Here is a 24,365-nt window from a genome sequence, read left to right on the forward strand (position 1 = left end):
AAAATCCTTTGTCGTGAACATCATGAATCTCTGCCTCAAAATAATTTCCCTGATAGTGATCGAAATTCCCTGAGAATTCCAGGTTTTTTCCAGGTTGAATAAAATTCCCTAATAATTCCAGGTTTTCCAGGTAGTAGACACCCTGAATAAGCCCAGAATGACAAATACACTAGTTGATACCCTAATGAACATAATTGCAGAAGGTTGTATCTGGATTTAATCTCATTTTCATTACTCTTTCAGTTGTTGAAAGTTAGGCTTAGATCAGCACTCCCGTACAGTCACTTATATGCATGCGACATGTGCCTCAGCTCGCCCACGGTCATAGGTGGCTATGATGCGCTTAGTGGCTACCAGAGTGTCGTATTTCTCATGTATACCTAAATGAGCTAGTGTGCCATGCGATATCCCATTACGCAGCTCACAGATTATGTGAGACACGAGATGCAGATACGTACAAAATATATCCTAGTGAGCGAGTCTCATGAGACATCTCGTGAGGCTCGTCACATGCGCTTACCAGGAGTACTTTCATCCAGTTATGTTTGCCTAGTACAATAACCCCACGGAAGCATACGGCTACGGTCTGTGCCTATGCTTCTTCGGTGGCCAGCACATGTTTTTCAATTCAAATGCTAGAAACTCAACCGCGTCAGTCCTTTCAATCTGATTACAGGCAGTTCAATCCATAATTTGAACCCTTTTTATTGCCTTTGCAACCTTCGCCTGCGAGTCTCAAAATTTTCATTTAATGCACTGTCACATTGAGATTTTCTCATGAGACGACGCATGAGCCAGTGCAGATGTGATCGTTTGAGCTAGTACATTGCTACATGAGATCTAAAAAAATGTGTCTCTCCATAGCACGTGCTCAAGCGCGCGGTTATTTTTGTGCGCTCATGGCAAGCTGATCTCAAGCTCAAGAATCGCGTATACATGATGTCTAGTGGCTACCTCCAAGCTATGTTGAAGAAATACAAGCAGTGTTGCATGATATACTTCAGATAGTTAAAACACCAACTTTATTAATTTTGATCATGGTACAATCTTCTACAATATTCTTCGCTATTACATCAAGTAGTGTTTTTGACATTCTGGGTCCAATTGAACGCGATCATCAATTTTCCTGAACCAAACACTACATGATGTGCTGTTGCTCATATGTTTGAGCTGAAAATCCTATATTAAAAATTGTGACGTGTTGGAACATTTCTAAGAACGGCATCAGATACAGATACATACCTCAAATCTACTAGAGACACATAATTTAATCCTTGAGACACGCAAAAATGTCATTTTTTTACGCTGTGAAATAGAAAAAATAACACGGCGTCCCGAGTTACCTTGAGTACGAATGACGAAACAAAACACGCGAGAATATAATTCACTAGGAAATCAGGTAACAGGTCAGGTGAAAGGCACGAATATACTGGCTATCTGCAGTGAAGTAGAACCTGGAAACGTCCGGATGAAGTAGAGAAGTATAACTGAAGACCCACAAAAAATCACTAGAAGAATACCTGCAGCTGAGGAATCTGCAAATGTAATCTTGAAGATCCTGTTCAAAAGTCACATAAGAATTTCTGAAGGTATCTCTCAAGTCTCTATAATTGTGTAGATACCAGGATTCATTAAAAATGAAAAAGGAAAAAAAGTTACCTTGAAGACCGTTTTGATAAAAACAGGAGTCTTTTCAGGAGTCTTCCATAAATATAGGCTTGCATTGAGAACGCGACCAAGTCTTTAAAAGAGACCTGCTGCTAGCTCTGAATACAAAGCTGATCGTCACAATGGCCGACTAGTTCCACTATTCTCTATTGCTAATATCGTGAGATTTGCTTTTCTGAAATTTTGATATAATAAACACTGGTGGTACTTAGCTATTTCACTCTAATCTATCAGCAGACAATGCAAACATTTGACAGCAAACCTTTTCCTAATAATTTCCTTACATAAAGCACAATTGCATACTCCCCCTGATGTTACACGACAACGGAGAGATATGTATTCAATGTCCAATGTCGTCTATATGATATGATTTGAATTTAAAGTGGCGAATGAAAATGTCTGTCTTAAACATCTTGCCGTTTATAGATTGCTAAGTATCAAGAGCACACTTGATCCATATTTAATTTTTCCATTGCCTCCTGTATTTAAAAGCTAAGAATAGCTAATATGTATCTTCTTTCATTTTTTAGCTGATTCATCTCGCCAAAGAATGGGTTTATAGTTGAAAACAGTTCTAGGATTTTTGACTTACCTGAAAATGCTTGATGATTGCCAAAATATTCACCATCGAATTCAAAAGCTTAAATACATCTTCTTTGTATTCGCACTCTTCAATCGTGGTATACCGTAGAACCATAGCGTGAATCTATTGAAAAATAATCAGAATTAATTATACATCAACGGAAATATGATACCAATTATATCGTCATCCTTTTTTACCTCACTAAATACTTTCTCTTCCCTGTTCAGTTCGTAATACAGCTCATCGTAGCTACTGGTAGTTGCCAAAAAGGTATCACCATATGTGATAAAAAGATTGAAGATATTAACAACCTGAAACAAGATACGGGTTTTATCATTTGAATCAAATTAAATTACCACGATGCGAACTATCTAGAATCTAGAAATTGTGTTCAGATCACCTACTTACCTGAATAGCTAGATGAAATATGTTACACTTTTTAACTAACGTTTGCTCCTGATAAACGATAAACTTAAGTAGACTTATTAGGGCCGTCCACAGTTCCTTCCAAGGATATATAAGTCGTACGCGGCAGCGCTTTTGATAGACGATAACGCGATGTATGATTCCGGTGCACAGCAAGTACAACTCCATTGGAAACTTTTTCATAAAGTGGGAAACAATAAACTCAACAAGCAAATCTGAAACGAAGCAATGAGAAATGATGTTCAATATTTTAAACTGGTATTTTCAGTTGCCACCAACCTAATAATGTTGCAGCTAGTGGTTGTGGCCGCGAGGCTCGGTCAGTGGTCGCTTTTCTATGGCGCATGTGTGCTCTGTGGAGGAATATCTTGAATGTCAGGTTCGAGTCATGCATCATCGAATTGGCATATTGATCCTCCGATATGCATGTTAGGATTATGAAACACAGCTTCAGATTTACGGCACTCGATTCGTTCTTATGATCCATCATAACAACCGAGCTGAAAGTACAATACTTATTCAAATGCTCCTTGAAATATAAAATTGCATTCAACGCTTACCAGTACTGAAATACGGCCACTAGTAAATTCGTTGGATACTGCGTCACGTCGATGATAGGCGCTGACGAGAGGTCGCTGATGGAATGATGACTATTGAGGGTGTTTGACGGCGAGGGCGGCGAACTTGACTCTGCTTGAGTGGTGGCCAATGTAGTGATAAAGTTTCTGTTCAAATGCACTGCTTCGTACAGTGCTAACAGCAAGGCATTATTTTGTCTAGAAAGCAATAGTTGTAGGCACCTATATCTTGAAAAAAAAGAAGGAAATGCTTATGTATCTTACCTGATTTGATACATCTTTTCGTCCACTTCGTCAGAGAGGAACATGTTTCCTACCATCGAGGATAGCGAACTTATCCAAGAGTTGTTTTGTACTGCTAGTACGTTTGTAGTTTGTTGTTTAATGAATTCGAACAATGTGGCAGATATCACGTGTCCAAAGCTAGAAAAATATAGTTAAATTAATTATGAGAACATCAATGTACTTAAGGTCAGAGCTACGGTACTGTAGTGAGAACTTATTCTGCAGCTCGTAGGATTCTATTACATTTTCTAAAAAGTATTAACCCTCTCTTTCCCGTGACCGCTCCAGAGTTCCATTGATTTTCAATGAATTTAAGGCATACCGAATCAGATGAATACTATACAATCGTTACTAGAATACGATTGCATACTCATCAGATCATTTCAACAGTTTACTAACTGTTTCAATAAACTATTGAAAACCATAAATTTACTATTGAAAACAAATAATTGTTGTGAAGTCGAAAAATTCGAAAAAAAAGTAAAAAAGAAGATAGGTATTTTGGGAGGAGAACCGCTAGTACCGGACACCTAAACTACCAAATTCATAATTTAAAAAAAATGGTTTTGTGCAATCTTGTTACTCATATACTATAATAAATACAGCTAACTCTCCCTTACTCGATATCGAGTTAGAGAACTATAGTAAAAGTTGGTTTTCATGGCTACCTCGATAGTCCCTTGGATTGCAGTTGCACTGGTTCTGTGTTCTGTAACTCGATACCTCCCTAACTCGATGGCCCCTTCAATATCGAGTTAGGGAGAGTTGACTGTATTTTCATTTTTGAAGCGTACACAAATAAATTTGAAAATTTGAACACGAATTTTGATAATGTATTTAAATACCAAATTCTACTGTGTTACTGCATAAGGGCCTAACTGACATGAGCGATTTCTCTTCATCGATCCTCTCTTTCGCTAATAACTTCGCTAAATTAAATAAGTCTGTAATCATTCTTGTTAATGAAGCAAGTTATAGTGATTCTTCATCCTAAAGCACAAACATATGTTACGAAAAGAGAATCAGTTTTCTGCAATAACGCAAAGAGATCAACGATGAAGGGAAATCGATGAGTGCAGCTAAGCCTTAATGAAAAAACAATGCTGAATTGACCAGGGTTGTTAACGTTAATCAACGATTAACGCCGTTTCGTTATTTCGTTAACGTTAACCTGTAACGATTAACGCAGCATGCGTTGATTGCGTTGAAATACGATTTAACGATAACGTTAACGCACAGCGTTGATTTAACGTCAACGACTTCATTATTTCTAACGTTAACGATTTGGAGATTCTAATATTAAAAAACCGATAGATTAATAAAAAAAATAAATGTAGAAAAGCAGAAAAAGCTTCAGATTACATAATAATAACGAGTGAACAATTCATTACTAACATTAGTACAAGATAACTACGAATTGTGATGGCAGTTTCAACGGTTTCAACTTAGACGCTGACACATGCCATGTTCAGAAGCTATTTTTTGGAGGAAAACAAAAGCATGATCTCAGTGCAGTTTTTATGGAATGTTGACTGATTTTCTTTCAGTTGGATTTGGTGGGAAAATGATGTTACAGTAAAGGCAAAGATGAAATAAAGACGTAGGACTTGCATATAAAATGACTTTTCTTTGGGATCATGAAGTACTAGATTAGCAAACACAATACCTACATTTCTATCTGCCTTGCAAAGCTGAAATCTAATTCATCTCGCTACCCGCAAAATCCAAATCCGCGTTGCCATGTGATAATAAACAAACAATTGTTGATTCGCCATGGGGAAAGTCTGTTGCATCGACAGTTGCAAAACTCGGGACAAATTCAGCATCCCATCCCATATACAGTGGTTTTTTTTGTTTTTTTTTTGTTTTTTTTTGTTTTTAAGTCACTCCGTGCTCGTGGCCACTACTGTGCCGGACTCAGTTGATGTTGTAGCTTCTTTATGGATACAGATCTATTTTCAACTTATCTATATTTACATCTAGTTTCACTCTTTTACTCTCACACCGAGCAGGTAGGAGAGAGCTCTGCTATTAGTGAGGCTAGCTGCCTGCGAAGGGGGTCAGTTTGTCTCAGTCACCATCTGATACTGACGGAGGATGGATGTGCTCCCCAAAGCACGTTCCTCCGTGAGGCGTCTTCTGGTGGCTGGACGGGTTTTTTGTGGAGGGGCTGGGAATCGAATCCATGACCTTCCGCTTATGAAGCGAAAGCGTAACCTCAAGGCTACAGACCCCCCTAACCCATACAGTGGTTTCCCTACACCGTTTTCCCGAAGACAACGACAAGTAAGTTAACGCATTTATAAGCTTCTTTATACATTAGTTCATCTTCCGTTTATTTTCAGATTAATCGGTTTGAAAGAATTCTGCCGTAAACACATACACGGCACGGTAGTCAAAAGAAAGAAAGAGCATCGCCGAATTTGTTCTCAGCATTTTGATGCATCATGCTTCAAGGATCCGTTAGTATTTTTTATTGTACAGTTAACCCTCCATGAGTCGATATTGAAGGGACCATCGACTCATGGAAATATCGAGTCATGGAACAGCAATGCTATGGGAAGCCGTTTGAGGGGACCATCATAGTAACCATGAAATTTGATTTTTCATATGGTTACATGAGTCGATATCGAGTAATGGAACATCGACTCATGGAGGTTTAACTGTATAACTGTTTATAGATATATAAGAAATACACCAAAACAATAAAATATTTATTATTGTAGTTTCAATGGATTTTTATAACTGGATAAATCACATTGGAGGGTCGGGAACAATGAACATCTAGTTAAAAATGGGATGGCAGGTCCAATCCTGTTTCACTTCTACAGGGAGTTTGAAATCTTGCTTTTTACACACAACATTAGCGCAGTGCTTCTGATGACGGTCAACCGCGCGACGACCGGAAGGTTAAATTTTTACAACGAAATGTCACCATAGAAACCACCCTCCTGTTATCATGAGCAGTAACATCACAAAGCTGATATAAAATTAGGTGTTAGGGCCAAATGTGAAACTTGGGTACCGGGGACGAATTATAGTACTAGAAGAGGTACCCGTTGTATTTGAAAATGAGAAATCGGGTCATTCTGGAGGCGGTCACTCGGAAACATCTTGGTTGCTGGAAGGGTAGAAAAAAAAAAACGCCGTGTGCTGGCTGGAGGCAAAGGAAGCCACTCTCTGGTAACGATTTCAGCTCATTGTTGTGGGTTGCTGGAACGGCGAGAGGTCATACGATGGTTACAATATTGCTATGAAATCTTTGCAATTTGTAATAGTTCTTCCAAGCAATCAAAACTGACGGTCAAAGAGGCTGGCTGTTGAGTGCCAAATAATTGCTCTGCACTGTGAACTTTGATTTTTTTAATCAATTTTCCATGGATACGGGGTATCAGCATAGAAACGGGTAGTTTATTGATGTTTCGAAACATTCTCGGGGAACCTGTACGAAACATAAGATCAACGCTTTGGTTAGCGGTGATCGTTGACGTTGATTCAACGCAAACGCGTTAACATTGACGCTAACAACAATGAAAATTAACGCAACGGCGTTGACGTTGATCGTTGATTAACGTTAACAACCCTGGAATTGATCAATCTTAAGAGGTGGCTCTCAGTACCGGACATTATCTGGAAATTACTCCAATTATGTAAATTTGTAAATCATCGAATCATTTCATTTAAAAAAGTTTCATAGAGATAAATTAAAGTTTATTAATTTAATTAAAGTTTATAATTTCATATTCGTTTTGCAGCATTTGGTGGGGCAATGAGACCGCAAGTCATTGCTACAGACCAAATTCTAAATTTCTTGCTCTGAGTGAGACTTGGCTAGACGATCACTCCTCCGTCGACATTGCTGGCTACAGCTGCATAACCAGTTCAAACGCCCAGGCGTCAGAGCTGGAGGTGTGACGATTTACCAGAAGGATACGGCCTTGAACGTAGCTGTTCCTCGCACAATTCAAAAGATTAGTGAGGGATATGATGCAATGCTTGGTGTAGCAGATCAGGTTGGAGACATTTGTGCGGCAACGATTATGGTTATGGACATTGAAGTATACTGCTAATAACAGTGTTAACCTTCTTGCTGTCGCGCTGTCACGGTGCTCCCCTGACCGTTATTATCAGGAAAAAATCTCCATCAAATCTGTGCCCACCAGTCGATTTCTATAGCTAAGCTGCATGTCTGGGCAAAATTTTAAAAAAATCGTAGGGCCCGTTTTGAAGTTACGCCCTTTTGAATGTGTAAGTCCACTAACTCTAAGGAAATCTGATATATTAAAACGAGTTTTCATTGGCCGTGATTATCAAGATAGGTATAATATTGAAATTTGAATCGAAGTTGGTTAAATAATTATTTGTAACTTTTGGGAGGAGTTTTGAATAAGAAGATAGACGAAATTTGGAATTACGTCCTTCTGGAAGCGTAACCATTGAAAACACTAATTTCAATAGATTAATTAGGCATTCTTATACCTTTGAGCATATTCAAATGTTTTCAATGGCACATTGTACTTATATGCCGTTAAAGTATTCCACAATCAATTGATTTTCCATAGGCTCAAGTGTTTAATGCATTACGGAGCTAATTTAATCATGTAACCAAATTAGTTCTTGTAGCACAATATTTTGGCTAACTTGGTGAACCCATGTACTCACGATTCAAATTATTTTTCAAGCAACTGATTGTTTGTTACTTATTGTACATCGAAGCGAAGTTTACGTCAAGGAATACCATACGAGTTAAGTTTTCGGTTATGGATAGCAGTGTATGGAATAAAATAAAATTAACAACGTAGAAAGTAGCGATACAAAATGGAAGAAAACAATGCAAAGTTTAGAACATCCATTGTTATTATGTTTAATGGAGTTTTAAATTGTAGCATTTACAGAGCTTAATTTTAAATCTTTGTCTTTGTCAATTTGGAAAACTTTGTGAAGCTCCCAAAGAATGATTTTTATTTTCGTTTGTGATGAGTCATAGCAGCTGGTGAGTCTTTACTTCACAAGCACAGTCTGCGATCGAAAACATATAAACGTTTACATGGAAATCTTCAGTTTGTGTAGGTTTCAAACCATATTCGGGTAGAAAGGGCAGCAGGTTATCAACAGCGCCACAGGTCAATTTACGATTTTCCGGTAATCAAAACAGGAATTTACGTGAAATCCATGAACAAATCTGTTTTAACCATATTTTATATATCTTTTCAAAATTATACCCCTTGACTTTGAATTCTATTACCCCGAATACCCGAAGACCATCTTCGCATGTTCCAGTTTCTGGAGTGGCATTACTTCGAAATCCATTATCACGGGACAATGTCATACAAGGTAATTATATATTCGGGATAATAGCATTCAGTGTAATAGTGCGTTCAGGTAGATGACACTCGGGTTGATGAAATACGGAGTAAAGGTATAGAATCTTCTCAAGAGAGTTTGATTTTCTAGAGAGACATGTAACATAAAGATCTGAAAGTGTTATTTTTTTTTTTTTTTTTTTTTTTTTTTTTTTTTTTTTTTTTTTTTTTTTTTTTTTTTTTTTTTTTTTTTTTTTTTTTTTTTTGTGTGGTATTCAGTTGGAGCTGCCTGACAGCTTAACTTGTCAAGGCTGAACCCTCGGTCTGGCTTTTGCCAAGTTTCCCCTCTACCAGGACCAATACTCAGACGGACTAGGCAATGGCGCCCACATGAACACTGTTTTTTATTAGTATTGTGACGTGGTAGTTTTTGAAAAGTACCCATATTCCCTTGCTTCTGAGAAAAGGAAGCATTATGAAAATCAGCAGCTCCATTAGAATTTGTTTGAAATAGTAGTGCATTACTAATACTGTCTAGTCGAAATGGTTTTGAATAATTTGTCATTCAAGTGCTATTCTGATTACTATTGTCTTTTACGTAAGATTTGAGTCTTAAATGTCAAGTGTCGTCGAGTCTTAACAAAATTAGGCTGTTTAGTAGTAGTTCTAGTTAATTTCATTTTTTGTTGTTAAAAGTATTTATTGGTCATAACGTTCATATATCCTTAAAGAAAAAAGTCGCTTTCCTTGTCTGTTCAACAATTTTTCGAAACTAGCAAGTGTACTCTAATGATCGATCTCAGCGTCTTACTTTCCATAGTCATTTTTATAGTGAATATTGAAGAGTAAAGTTACCTTAGGCTTCTATTACAGTCTCCTACAAGATTCACTTTTCGGTGGCAAATGCAATGCTTCACAACGCCTACTTTCTACTTGTAAATTTTGCGAAAATGAAGCTGGAATTAGATTATTTCAGTGGCGACTCGTAACCTCACTTTCTACCTGTTCTACGACTCTAAAAATGACTATTTCGGCAAATTTAGACTATAAATCAAAAAGTTAATTATTGAAATCGTCCTTTCTAACAAATTTCTACTCATTACATGCAAATTTGTTGCTGAAATTCAAGAATTTCTATTCGTGGAACAGGTAGATTTGAGGTTAGGGAATCGCCACTGGATTATTTATACCGCTGTTACAAAAGAGGTATTTCTTATTATGGCAATGTAAAAACCATATTAAAATAAGATTGTCGCCACTTATTTCTACTCAGTGAATCTACTAGTCATTTTCCTAAGAGTTCCTAAATATTCCCTACGTCGTATATGATAACGATGTATCTAGCTAGCTAATAGTAAGAGTGGCTACGGATCATTCTGGTTAGCAAAAGGCAAACTGAACGTCACCAATAGTATTAATGTCCACTTCGAATAGATTAATTATTTGAAATGGGCATCAATTCTATCAATGACGCAGAATGTCCGTTGGATCACATCCGAGATATTATTGCGTCTATGCCATATGAATTATGACGCGGCTTTAAGCAAAAAATGCCAAAATGTGATACCACCACTACAGGTTACGCCTTTGGTTTCCATCATATGGGCTAATGGATTATGCCCTCCCATCGCGGCAAGGTCGCATAACCAAGGGGAGGGAACATAAAGATCTGAAAGTGTTATGATTTTAAATTCAATGAACCAAATAATAACGAATGTTTCTTACTTTTCTTAAGCATTTTTTGAAAAATATAAATGTAGTAATGTGTGCTACAAATGATCACAAAAGTATTGACAGTGGTCTAGAGTTCTATAGTTTGACCAATTGGGTTGTTTAGTGATGAATTTTGTAGATTGATCGGAAGAGCACATTTTTCTAAGTATATACACGATTTTATTGCGCTTCGATATCTTAATTTTGATACTATAAATGATGAAAAAAGATTTCAATCCGTCGACTCAATGACATATCAATTTACACAATGATAGCTCGCCCCGAAGTAAAATTTGCCGAGGGGTAATTTGAAAGTGATTTCCATACCTATTTCAAACGTGTTTTCTACATAGCTCCGGGTCACAGAGAATTGTGAAACTTTGAATTCTAGTTAAATTTTAAACTTAGATTCAGAATATGTAAGAATCTGCATACCCCTAAAAAAGCCAATTGTGCATTACTAAGCAATTGAAGTTTATGTTCTGAGGCAGTACAAAATAAGCCGCAATAGCCGCTTCTGCTTCTTCTTATTGGAATTACGTCCCCTTTGGGATAAAGCCTGCTTCTCTATTTAGTGTTCAATGAACACTTCCACAATTATTAACTGAGAGCTTTCTTTGCCAAAGTTACCATTTTCGCATCGTATATCGTGTGACAGGTACAAATAAATTCTATGCCCAGGGAAGTCAAGGAAATTTCCATTACAAAAAGATCCTGGGCCGACCGGGAATTGAACCCAATCATCTCTAGCAAGGCTTTGCTTTGTAGCCGTGGACTCTAACCACTCGGCTAAGGAAGGCCCAAAGTAGCTAGTAGGGCCATAACAATATTTCATGAAAAATAATTATGACACTAAACTGCTCCGTAATGCCTTACAGCGCTTGAGCCTTTGAAAAAATAATCAATTGTGCAAGACTTGGGTGACATATAAGTGCAATGTGTCATTGAAAATATTTGAACATGCTTAACGGAATGCCTGCTTAAAAGAATGCCTAATTAATCTATTGGAAATTAGTGTTTTCAATGGTTACGCTTCCAAAAGGACGTAACTCCAAATTTCGTCTATCTTCTCATTCAAAACTCCTCCCAGAAGTTTTAAATAACTATATGAACCAACTTTGATTCAAATTTTAATATTATATTTATTCTGATAATCACGGCCAATGAAAACAAATTTAAATATCACAGATTTCCTTAGAATTAGTGGACTTACACATTCAAAAGGGCGTAACTTCAAAACGGGCCCTACGATTTTTTTAAAATTTTGCCCAGACATGCAGCTTAGCTATGGAAATCGACTGGGGGGCACAGATTTGATGGAGATTTTTTCCTGATAATAACGGTCAGGGGAGCACCGTGGCTGTTGTACTTTGTACAACAGTTGTGATTTATATGCTATCATTTTGCAACAAAGATATCTATCGACACCAAACCAAAATGTATTCCTCAAGAATCTTCTTAAGAACAATAATCCACAGTTTTTATATACAGTATGGCCCTTTATAAAACGGTCAAATCAGCAGATGTACATGGAAGTCACATAATAATGAACGCACTATGTACGGTTCGAGGAAACCACAGTTTGAAATCGTCATATCTTAAAATCCAGATAATATAGAAACTTGGGGTCTTTATTAAAGTTGTTCTGGAGGTGAAGCGGTATCTGATGGTAACTTATTTAATTCGGAATTTGACCACTAGGTGGCACTAGTGGGCATGGAAATTTTACTTTGGTTTTGCAGATATTTCAGGATCCTGACTATTTAGAAGGATACCGTCTTCGGCGAAGGTGTTTAGTAAGTTAAGGACTATTATTTTTCGAGCTAGTTGATTCAAAATTTTGCCACTAGGCGGCGCTAGTGAGCATGAAACTTTTGTTTGTAGATATCTCAGGAGCCTGACCACTTAGAAAGATAGTAAGGGTATTCACTTAAAAGTGTAAATTTCTTCGTAAGTCATAATTAACTGCGTATCTCAAATATTTCACGATATTGCGTATGCTATGAATGGAATATTTCAAATGATTTAAATGAGACAATATTCAATCCAAGGATGCGATAATTGCCGTAGCAACTCCCAAACCCAAACAAACAAAATTCACATTCAGAAAATTATTGGAACGATATAATTGCTGAGGTAACAAAGTATTCGTATGTGCAAAATTACAGCATAAAATTGCTTATTGAACCTGATGCGCATGGTGTGGCATGAATTAGACAAGAGAATGATATGAAAAAAGTAATTCTGAGATTAGGAGGTGATGCTTCGTAGAAGCTAGTCAGAGAACAAATGAAAATTGCAATCCATGGAATGTCCTTTCACGGTTTGTCATTTTGGCCACACGATACTGTTTTTGTCGCAACACGGATGATTTTGTCACCTCGAAGTGGTCGTCGTGCTTTATTGGTTAAGTTGTGATTTTTTTTTTCAGTCACACGAACCATGTCCAGATATGTCTTATAACTGCTGCTGTCTTGCACTGCCTCTTATTGCCTATACAACAATCCAATAAACTTTTTGGTATGCACAAATGGTTGGTTTTTAGCTTAAACTTAAATAAAATAATCCCCGAAATTTTATTTTACTAAGATTTCAAGTCTGGAATAAGTTCAAATTCAGAAAATAAACAAACGAAAACACACCTTTCGCTATTTGACAAATGTTCATGTTGGGTAACTAGATGTATTTTTCATTTATCATCGTCTCAGAAGTGGAACATTTCATTTGAAATAATTCATTACTCATTTTACGCAGATTTTCAATTACGCAACTTTAAGTGAATACCCCTAGTGTCTTCGGCAAAGTAGTTCAGTAGCTCAAGGGCAATCATTATTTGAGCCAAAAAATATGGTATTGTTACCGTTGAGAAGAACTTAATTTGTTTATTTATTTTTCAGAATAATTGTTAGTATTTGTTGTTAGTTTGTTGTTTAATTAAATTAAAGTAATTATTAGAATTAAGAAGAAATGTTAGTAAAAATTGTTATATGGTTGTTATTATGTTGTTAATAATTGTTAATTAAATGTATCATTCCGGAATTAGTTATAAGGAACAAAATTTGTTAACACACGAAACACATTGAACACGTCTAACACAAATCATGCACGTAGTGAGCCAAATAGGGGAACACGGTCAGCCATAAGGTATGCCACGTCAAAAAGGGAATAAAAGAAAGGGTATAGAAAAGGGAACAGGATGAGCAGGCTACTGGGTTGAATAGTGCTAAAAAAAGGTCTATTCCAAAATTTGATCTCAGTGAGACCACACGGAAATATTTCGAGAAGTTAAGTTGACCGTTATTCCGTTTCAAGTGCATTATTGCCTAAGTAGATATACCATTCGAATCAGGTATGAGTATTGCCGATATCCAGAATACCCAATAGCCAGCCTAACGCCCTACCCATAACCCTACTACCAGGACCCGTTATCGTTTGCCTGAAGGTTTTGGCAAAGGCTACGACCCGTCTAAACCCGTGGTGAACCCCTGTAGCTGCCCTGAAGGCCCGCGTAAGGTCCAAGGATCACCAAGGACACCAGAAGCCGACCATTGGGAAACCCCGACGCCCTAGGAAGCTGGCGTAACCTCCAACGCGGAGACCGTTGGGCCACACCAAGCCATCCAAGCCCCGTATACTTCGGGTTCAGTATAGAACGTGCCGATCAACCTCACGTGCTCCACTTCCGGCCGGCCGCATCGACACACCTCACACCCACACCACACTCAGTAAGTGATAATAAAAGAATTATAGAAGTTGCGTGCGTTTTACTTGGACCCTTGACGAGCTTAAGCCGACCCTAAGAGTCTCTGAATTTGAGCCAGGTCCCTCCGACCGGCCGGGTAACAGTATTTTGCTCTAGTAAGCATGAAATTTTTGTTTTGCGGATACCGCAGGATCTCGACTTTTTAGACAGGCACCTTGGACAAAGTTGTTCAGAATCTCAAGGACTATCATTATTTTGCAAAATCTCGAACTTCAAGGATGAAACAAAAAAAAAATAAGAGCTACTGAACAACTCTGCCGAAGACACCATATTTCTAAGAAATCAGGCTCCTGAGATATTTGCGAAACAAATGTTTTATGCTCACTAGCGCTGCCTAGTGGAAAAATTTTGAATCAACTAGCTCAAACAATGATAGTCCTTGAGTTACCGAACAACTTTGCCGAAGAAGTAATCTTTCTAAGTGGTCAGGACCATGAGATATGAGAAACAAAAGTTTCATGCTCACTAGCGCCGCCTAGTGGCAAAATCCCGAATTTCTTGGCCGTAATAATAATAGCCCTTAAACCACTGAAGAATTTTGCCGAAGCCGTCATCTTTCTAAGGGGTCAGACTCCTGAGATATTCGCAAAACCAAGGGTGTTGTACAAAGTACAACGCGCGACTACTCGCGTTACAAAAATTCGCGCGACGACCGAAAGGTTAATTTCTCCAGGTACTACTGTGCAAAATACGAAAATGTTCATAACCCGTAATTTATTCAATTATGTAAAACAAGATACTCCTATTTTAGTCACCGATGACTTTAATATTGACGTTTACAAACAAAAAAATATTAAATTTGTCGATTTTATGAATAAATATTTTAATTTAAAGTTGGCAAATCGTCCAAATGAGGCGACCACATTAGGTGGTTCTTGTATTGATTTAACGTTTATCAAAAATATAAGTGTAGCGTGCAGTCGATGTTGTTTATACTTTTAACAATAGACTGATTTTATCGATTGTCACGATCGAAGCACCTAAGCTATCAAACATCTAATTTACTGGAGGAGTTTGGCGAACTACAGCTGGAGACAGAACTGAAACCGATCACCCAACCAAACAACACAAGGAAGCGACTACCAAACAAACAAACTCAATTACCCGTAACGCGGGTAGATCACCTTTTCATTATGCATTACGGGGTAAGATCTACCAATTTGAACCCTGGTCTCATCTTGTTTGTCGGGCTAGGGTAATATGTTCCGGTAATTCAAGGATTCGCGGTACAAAGTCCTTGTTACTGGCAACAGTTTCTGAAAATTAATCTGTTGTTATGGTTAAAGACTCGGAGTTGGTCAATCCCGAGAATACACTTGAAACCAGGATAACAATCATGAGTATTAACTCAACAAGGACTGTAAGTACTGGTAATTCAAGGACTCACGTGAATTCTGATTACTAAACAAATTTTCTAGCTTGATTCGGTTTTCCTGCTAGTATAAAGCCCTTTTTCTCTAGTATTTTTTTCTGGGACTAAACTAAAAGCGAAACAAGGATGGCTCTAGAGTTCCGTTGCATGGTCAAATATCAGTAGTACCGATTTGGTTTCTCAGAAATTTAATCGATTATGTTTGCTAAGGGGCGCGCCTTCGCTGAGATGTAAATTTCTATGAAGGGTGTGTAAATAGCGAGACCTTTTCTGCCCATAACTGCATATTTGTAACAGTCGACAAAAGTAGAAATTGAGTAAATGGAACACCAAGTGTGCATTTTATGGCAGTATGGGAAGAAACTAAAATTTCAAAAAATTACCAAGACACAAAAGTGCTTATTTGAGGTTGAAAATTGATAGATAGAAATTGATTGATAGAAATTTCTTTGCTACTACATTACGAGGCTCATGCATAATCTCAATGTGACTGTTATGCGGTTATAATTACCAATGTGACAAAACAACTTGGTATTTTTTTCGAATTTTCTAGAACAAAATCACAGATTTTAATAAGTTGAGCGAAAGTATACATCATTTGATGACTCTCCACGGTATTAACTCGAAATTGTCAAAAATGTCGAATGTGGCTGATATGCAGTTATGGGCAGTTTTCATCATAGTCGATTTGTATCAATATCTGAGGAATCAAAACAAGAACTGTACAGAAATCGATGCTTCATTACCTATCAATGGAAATGGAGTAATGCGACATGCACTATACACTAAGGATACGGGTAATGCCACAATATATCTAAATATTGGTCGCAGTGGCGCATCCGAACAGGAAAATTAAAAAAAAAACAAACTCAATCATCTGGCACAACACTGGATTATTCCTGGAACACCAAACACTGGTTCTCTGAACCACAGAACGACAAATGGACCTTTTCAGGACCACCAAAATGAGTCCAAAAAGAGTTAATTTCTGAAAACTTCATCCAATCAATAACAACACAAAACTAGTACACTTACAAATTCATACACATGGCAAATTATTAATAATCTTTCACTACACTTATACTCAAACTTCGCTGTAATTCAAACATCATAATCAAATCAAATCCTTTTTAAACTATTTTACTTTGAAATCCGAAACTCTGAAAACGCTTCCAAACCATATAACAGATCTCCCTTAAAAACATAACGTAGGGTAGATGTACCAATAGTGGAGGTACTAAGCACGATTGAACTTCATTTAACCGACTAAATTCAAGAAGCATAATTAATGTACATGTTAATGTTGTAACGGGAAGTAACGCCCATTGGCTAAATGAGAAAAATGATTTCATTACAGTAATCCACCGCATGTCAGTGAAAAATAATACCTCCACTATTGGTACACTGTTTCTTTAGTTGCGGTATATCTTTAATTTGTGTTCCTATAGTTGCGGTATCCGTTGTTTTCTTATGGGATCCTCCACTATAGGAACACTTTATCGCAACTATTGGTACAAGTAAGAAAAGTTTTAGCAAATTTAGTGATATTTCATCAGTTTAAAGTAAATTGAACACTTTTTTCAACTACTCCGTATATTAACAACCCATTACGTTGATTGGCAGTGTCGGTTCTGTGGCTAATGTAATAAAATCAGTGAAAACGGCAGTAACTACACACTTAAACAGACTGTGCGTGTTCGGTAAATAAAATTACTGAAACTAATCGGTAAATCTGCAAAATACCGTCGTTTCGGTAAACGACCACTTTTTGACAGCGCGCCATCCTCGAAATTACTGAGTTTCGGTAAACCATGATACATCTGTCAAATTTTCTACCGACAGATCTGTGAATCTCTACAGCTACCGAAAACTGTAAAATATTGAACCGAAATTTCGGTAATTGTCCTAATAGATTACCGACATCGGTAGTTGGCTAGATGACAGCGTTAAATCCTCACACAGTTGTTTTTTTCTGCTGCCATTGGGTTGTGATTAGTGTTCATTCTATATTAATTTATCAAATTGAGCAGTAGTGCACTATAACACGATGGAGGTAAGTCAATCCAGTCTATTCATGTTTAATGTAATAACTCTTGAAATTATTCGCAGTATCTGCGACGGCATTTGGACATTCTGAATCGCAAATATTGGCGATTGAATTGGAACCGGCATCCCGTCAAGTGAGAACTATCTGATGCGTCTCTCTCCTTCTTTTGGTGGATCCTGTGATTTTTCTATGGTTTTAAGAAGCAGCTTGAAAAATGTCCTGTAGGTCACCCGCATCGAGCTTGATTTAAATGTATGATTTATCTAAAAGAATAAAGCCTTGTGATTGGTAAACAATGTCAACTTCGGTTCTTTTTCTGAGTGATAATGTGATATTCCGAGAGGAAACGCGAGCACCAGGATTACCGTTGTTCGGTGAACGATTACCGAAGATTTGGTTGTTTTGACAACTGACCTGCAATATACGAATTACCGAATGATCTGTAATCTGTTCGTTTACCGAACGGATTACCGAACGTTCAGCTGTTGAGATTTCGGTAAACAGATTACCGACTTCGGTGATTTTAGCTTAGTGTGTATAGGAACACCCACAACTAAGGGACACTTACCCTAATTGAATACTCACAATCACAGCAACTATCATCTATCATCAAACATCCTATCACCTGCAAAAAGCTACCGCACTGTTGTAAGAGTCTGACCCAGAATTGATCGAAGTTGTGTCCATAGTAGTACTACGTCAACCCCGCGGTAATGTAGCAGCATTACCCACCCCATTTTTTTTCTTTTCAAGACCCCTAATGTTCCTAGAAATAATTTCTGGCTACGCCATTGCATCATATAAATAAAACAACAAAAAAGATATTATTTAAGCTTTTTAATCGCAGATTTTAATTTTTCTTTAAGTGATTCGATTATCCGGAGTGAAAAAATGGATATTCTGGATAATCGAGTCCGACCTGTATCATTTTTAAAAACTTTCGATGGTTGGAGGTCAAAGTCAGTGCTGGGAATGGTAATAGTAGTAGGCTTGAATTTCGGGAAACTCACGTGGCACTTCACAGTACAGTAGGTATTCAAAAACGTTTCATTGAACGTTTATTTAACGTGAAGATGCATCGAAGCCAAACTTCGAATTTTCAAGAGCACAAATCTCGAGAACCATACAACCGTTTGTGCTGAAAAAGCTACTCACTGGTCACTCGCTGGTGGTGACCAATCGATTAGATTTTCAGCACGAACCGTTGTCAGGTTCTCTAGATTTGTGCTCTTGAAAATTTGAGGTTTGGCTCCGATGCAAGTTCACCTTAAGGCTCTACATGCGGAAAATGCAGCGGAAAATAGAACATTTTCCTATAGTAATTTTGGGTTGCTCTTAGCAACGGCTTTTTGCCTACAGCAGCGATGGGCGTGAGTTTCATTGATTTCGCTGACTGTGATTTGCTTTGCTTGGCTACTGTAGAGTGAATTTCAAGATTTTCCCCAACCATGGTCAAAGTATTAATGTAAAATATAAGGATGGTGTTACGCCTGGCAACACGACCCAGCAAACAAGCCCACCTCCCGAGATGAACACACCATGAATACTGTTTCACTTTGATCCATACCCATACCATTGTGGGATGGTACACAAATTATGTCACGCTAAATTTCGACTTTTTCGACCCCCTCCCCCCCCCCCCCTTTGTCACGTTTTTTGTATGAGTCCTTCAAAAATTTTGTAAGGCTTGTCACGCTTGGCTTGACCCCCTCCCCCCCTTGGAGCGTGACGTAATTTGTGCATGACCCCTGTAATGTTTCTAAAATAAAGTTAATTATGCATTTGACTGTTCCAAGAGCAGACGCGAGTTTTATTTCGTCCGTATACAGTCCATTTTGTTTTGGCCGAACAGCACAGATGGTTACCAATTTTACAAAAATAAGAACGTTTAAATCGGCTTAAATCGTGCTTATTCTTAGGGTGCTCAACTTGCCCCGCCTGACCTTATTTGTCATTAATGTTAATGTCAAAATTAGGATCCACCCTGTCGTCCAAATGGCTACATTTTTTTTTTTTTCTATCTTTATTAACGAGATTTTTAGCCCTGGGCTAGTTCATCTCGGGACCAACGGCTTTACTTCCCTTCCGAAGGAAGTCGTCACTGAAATTTTTAGTGACTATGTCGGGGATGGGATTCGATCCCAGGTCCTCGGCGTGAGAGGCGAGTGTTCTAACCACTACACCAGGTCCGTCCCCGCCAAATGGCTACAAACAAATCAAGTAAACTTCCTGTGTAATTAATTGTTGAACCCCAGAACTATTTTTTCTTTGAAGTCAATTTAAGGTGAAGATGAACCGAAGCCGAACCTCAACCCTTCTAAAGCATTAACCCAAAGAACCAGACCAGCGAGTGACAAATCGATCAAGCCTTCAGGCTGAGCGGCTTTCCTGCTCTCCAGATCCATGCTTCCGCAAAACTGAAGCCCGGTTCATCTTCTCCAGAACCAGAGTCCAACCACACCCATTCTTGTGATACATTTGTTACATGACAGTACTAATGAGTATTTGCTAAGATATGGTTTTACACCATAGCTGAGCCTTTCGATTATTAAGACCGATGTATTCAGCTTATTACTAGCGCTAATGGCTGCCATGCATGAATTCACTTGCTGGTAGGGATCAATCGATTTGACGTTTGGATTTGGTCGTTTGAGAGCTGCTTAGTGATCCTTTATAAGAGAGTTTCGCGGAAGCTGACATTTCTTTCAAAGTGTGAGCCAATCGAGCAACGAGAACTGTCAAAGCGTGAGCCAAACGAACAAGCGGTATGTTTGTTTTGAACTTTTCTTGAGGAGTAATGTAATCCGCTTGAAATTATTTCGGTGAAAGTTGTTTTGCATAGAGCAAAACATATGAAAAAGTTTCCTTTTTGAATGTTTGTCAATGCAATATTTACTTGTTGATTTTTGTTGCTGTTTATTTGTTTGGAAATGTAGCTCAAAGATCTATAACGATATAAAATACACTTTTTAGCAACGAAAAAGTCAAGTCCGTGTTACAATATTATTCTCGACGCCGAGCAAACTCAGCACTGTTCGTCTGTTGCCAAATCATTCCGCTTATCTCTCATATAAAGGATCACTAGAGCTGCTAATCGATAAGGTTGATGATCGACCTTATCGATTTACTATCAAACTACCCAAGTCTAATGTCAGAACACTTGATCCCTACCAGAAAGCGAGTTAGCCTTTGGTGGCCATTAGCGCTCGTAAAAAGCTGGATAGAAATAATATGTTTCGAAATTGTGGTCTTGTAACAATCCCATTAGGTAAGAATGAACTACAGTCGACTTTCCATAACTCGATATTCAAGGGACCATCGACTTATAGAATTATCGAGTTATAAAACATACGGATAACAAAAATTTTAAAATCAAAGGCTCAAATTTCTATATTTCCTATACTTTTATGATCACTTCTGCAAGCAGACAATATCATTTTGTTGATAGCATTTTGAAAAAATATCCTTTGACACTTTTTTCAAAATATTCGGAAAATCCTTTATTTTATTTTTTTATTTTTATGTTTTTAAATTTTTATTACAACTTGCAAGTCCTTTGTTCACTGCCAAACCAGAAGTGGTCCATGCTCCCTGTATAAAAATGGGTTTTTAGATGGATATCGAGTTATGGAGGGAAATTTTCCTCCCACGTGGCATCGACTAGTGGAGACATCGAGTTATAGAAACATCAACTTATGGAGAGCATGATCAGGGTGGCCACCAAATGTTCATTTCGAAATTCCCGCTTTTTTCCCGGTTTTCCCGGTATAATTGTCAGAATTTTCCCGGTTTTTAATTGAGGAGCCTGAACGTGACCCTTCGATTGGTTTTTCAATTGAATACACCAAAAATTTTGTTTCAAACTTTTCAACAGTATTTTTCCGTCCAACAAGAAAAAAAAAATAATATTCGTAGAAGACTGCCTTGTATTTTTTGTCTCTTGTACAATTGGTATGGAATGACAAATTGTTGAAAAAGCTTAAAAAAAGGTAATGTCAAATTTGCTGTCTTGAAGGATTTCCCAAAAAATTTTTTCCACTCAAACACGTCGGAGACCCTAAAGAAAACAAAAGTGAAAGAATAATTCAAATCAGTCGTCCCGTTCTCAAGTCAACTCGTGACATACAAACAGCATTCCATTTCCATTTACATTTCAAGATATGCCCTTTTTGTTCCCTATTACCCTATTTAAAGTATTTCAATTTTCAACCTTACTTTTTTTCTTCATACACACTTAAATTTTGTTCGCGAGCTCGGCATTTTTAAATGCTGCGTCAACTCGGCTTCAGCCCATTTTGTTGAAAACCCAGCTAAAAAATAATTTTAACCGAGATTCGGCAACTTCTGAAACTGAAATCTCGGTTAGTTCTACATTTTACCAGTATATCGGCAAAATTGTAATCCGAGCACCAACGTTAATAACGTTTTCACCAAACTCAGTTGGCTCGAATGCTGATATATCGGTTTCCATCTAAGTTTACCGAGATTCTCAGTATTTTTGTTTTGTATATGTAGAAAAGTAGTAAAAATATCGTGGAAAAGTTTCTACAATTAACCAAGTGCCTGAAATTATAAGTCTGGAGGAGATTGTACGGACTCTTCTGTAAGTATGCTCAAAATTGTTGTTTTTTATGTAATTTAGTATACAATGTCGTTCGTTTTCTGCCGGGAAGTAATTATGGAATAATTAGTAGAATTTTAAGGACATGTCAATAATTATTTTCAATTATGATTTATGGGCAGCCCAAAGTTAGCATTGCTTAAAAACACAAATGTAAATTAAATAAATTAAGAATATATTCTGCTGCCAAAAGTGCCTCAATGAAGATTGTTGTTCATTTTTACTGAGATTTCAGTTTGTGAGATGCCGAGATTCTCAGTTTAACACGGTAGCTAAATTCTTTCACAGAAACCGAGTTAATCAGCTAAAAGATGACTGCCGAGCGCTCGCCTGTGTGGATCTCGGTTTCCGAAAGCCGATTTTCGGCATTTTATTCTAAGTGTGTAAAAATTAAGAGTTCACTAAAGCTAATAAGTTTAAGATGAGGATGAAACAAAGCCACACTAAACTAAAGTAACTAAAGAAAATAATGAATCCAATATGTTACTTTATGCAAGAAGTTTTAATATCTGATTCAAAACTTTGAGTCAAATAAGATACCGAAAGAAAATAACCCTGATAGTAGGAGATAAAAAAATAAAATATTCCAAAACATTACCAACCAACTTGAGTGTAGCAAACTAGACTGTTTCAACAAGAAAATTTAAAAGTTATTTGTCCAAGATAACAGATGCTTAATGGCAATATGATCAACCATATCAACTTTCTACAACTTATTTTTGATGATTTATAGATTTATATCTTGAAGATGTTCTTTCAAAATTATTTTCCCGGTGACCATCTCAAATTCCCGGTTTTTCCCGTCTTTTACCCGATGGATTCAAATTCCCGTCTTTTTCCCGCTTTTCCCGTTTTTCCCGGTTCGGTGGCCACCCTGATGATGTATGGGAATTTGAAGGAACCGCAAAATCCATCGAGTTATAGAATATATCGAGTTATAGAATATATCGAGTTATAGAACATCGAGTTGTGGAGAGTCGACTGTATTACCATACGTACAGGTCGGACTCGATTATCCGGAGACTCGATTATCCGGTGACTCGAATATCCGGGATTGGGTTATCCGGACGTTTAGACTCGATTATCCGGAATATATTTTTTATATTCTTATTTTTCAGTTTTTGTGCATGATTTTGATATAATTTAGTATGGTGGTGGTTGGTCCCTAGTGATAAATCCTACCTCCGTTCTGGTCACGATCTTCAGATTATCGTGATTCGTCAACATTCGTATTGATAAAGTGGGAGGACAGAAGTAAAATTTGAAAGAAACGAATGCCAGAACAGGTATCCACCGGCGACGCCAAACGGACCAACGTAATGTGGTGTAATTTGGAATTTGTGGATTGAATACTGACACCTATATTTTTTTTTTTGCCAAGCATCAATATGGATGACTCTCGAGGATTGCTTAACGTAAAAGGGGTTATGACAAGGTTGTGGATTTACTGGGTAAATCCATCACATTGGGGTTATGACTTTGTGTCTAGTCAGGAATAGGGTCTGATTGGTATGGTAGAATGCAATAGAGTTCGGAATTGATAGACAGACTTTGAGAAAAGAAGTTTTCAACGTAAGGCAGCAGCACCTTGGAACTTGGAGGGCGCAGATCTGGAGAGTTGGGCAGCTGTTCATGCTGGGTTACATTATGTAGAAAGTGGAATCTGTTTTGCCGCGCACAAATTATGGGAAGTATTTGAAAATGGCTTCTTGTTTAGATTGTGTAACGCAAGAGAGCATTTTTAGCTCTGCGTTATATTAGGAGGTTATTATAGTGCAGGGTCTACTGATGACTGTGTAGGTATTTTAAGGGTGATTGAATGAAAGTTTTGTTGAGGGTAGTTATTGTTGAATTTTAGCATTTCGTAATTGTTTTGAAATGTTTGTCGTACAATGAGAAAGAATTTTGGGGTATTTGTTTGGTTATTATTTGCGCTTTTGCACTTGTAAATGTTTTATTTAATAGAGATACTTTGTGTTAGGGAAGTGTAGGAGGATAAATTATAA

General features: G+C 37.5%; 1 protein-coding gene across 1 annotated transcript in view; it reads right to left on the bottom strand.

Annotated features, from left to right (window-relative positions):
• The window catches only part of LOC5575422 (UPF0668 protein C10orf76 homolog), a 42,167-nt gene that overhangs the window by 7,835 nt on the left and 9,967 nt on the right, over window positions 1-24,365 (bottom strand). The window contains exons 3-8 of the mRNA XM_001661894.2: window positions 3,520-3,678; window positions 3,238-3,453; window positions 2,957-3,177; window positions 2,660-2,892; window positions 2,449-2,562; window positions 2,261-2,374 (exon numbers count right to left, since the gene is read on the bottom strand). Of these exons, the coding sequence (XP_001661944.2) occupies window positions 2,261-2,374; window positions 2,449-2,562; window positions 2,660-2,892; window positions 2,957-3,177; window positions 3,238-3,453; window positions 3,520-3,678 (1,057 nt within the window). The remainder of the gene's footprint in view (window positions 1-2,260; window positions 2,375-2,448; window positions 2,563-2,659; window positions 2,893-2,956; window positions 3,178-3,237; window positions 3,454-3,519; window positions 3,679-24,365) is intronic.

The sequence above is a fragment of the Aedes aegypti genome, chromosome 3, assembly GCF_002204515.2.
Source record: "Aedes aegypti strain LVP_AGWG chromosome 3, AaegL5.0 Primary Assembly, whole genome shotgun sequence".
NCBI lineage: Eukaryota > Metazoa > Arthropoda > Insecta > Diptera > Culicidae > Aedes > Aedes aegypti.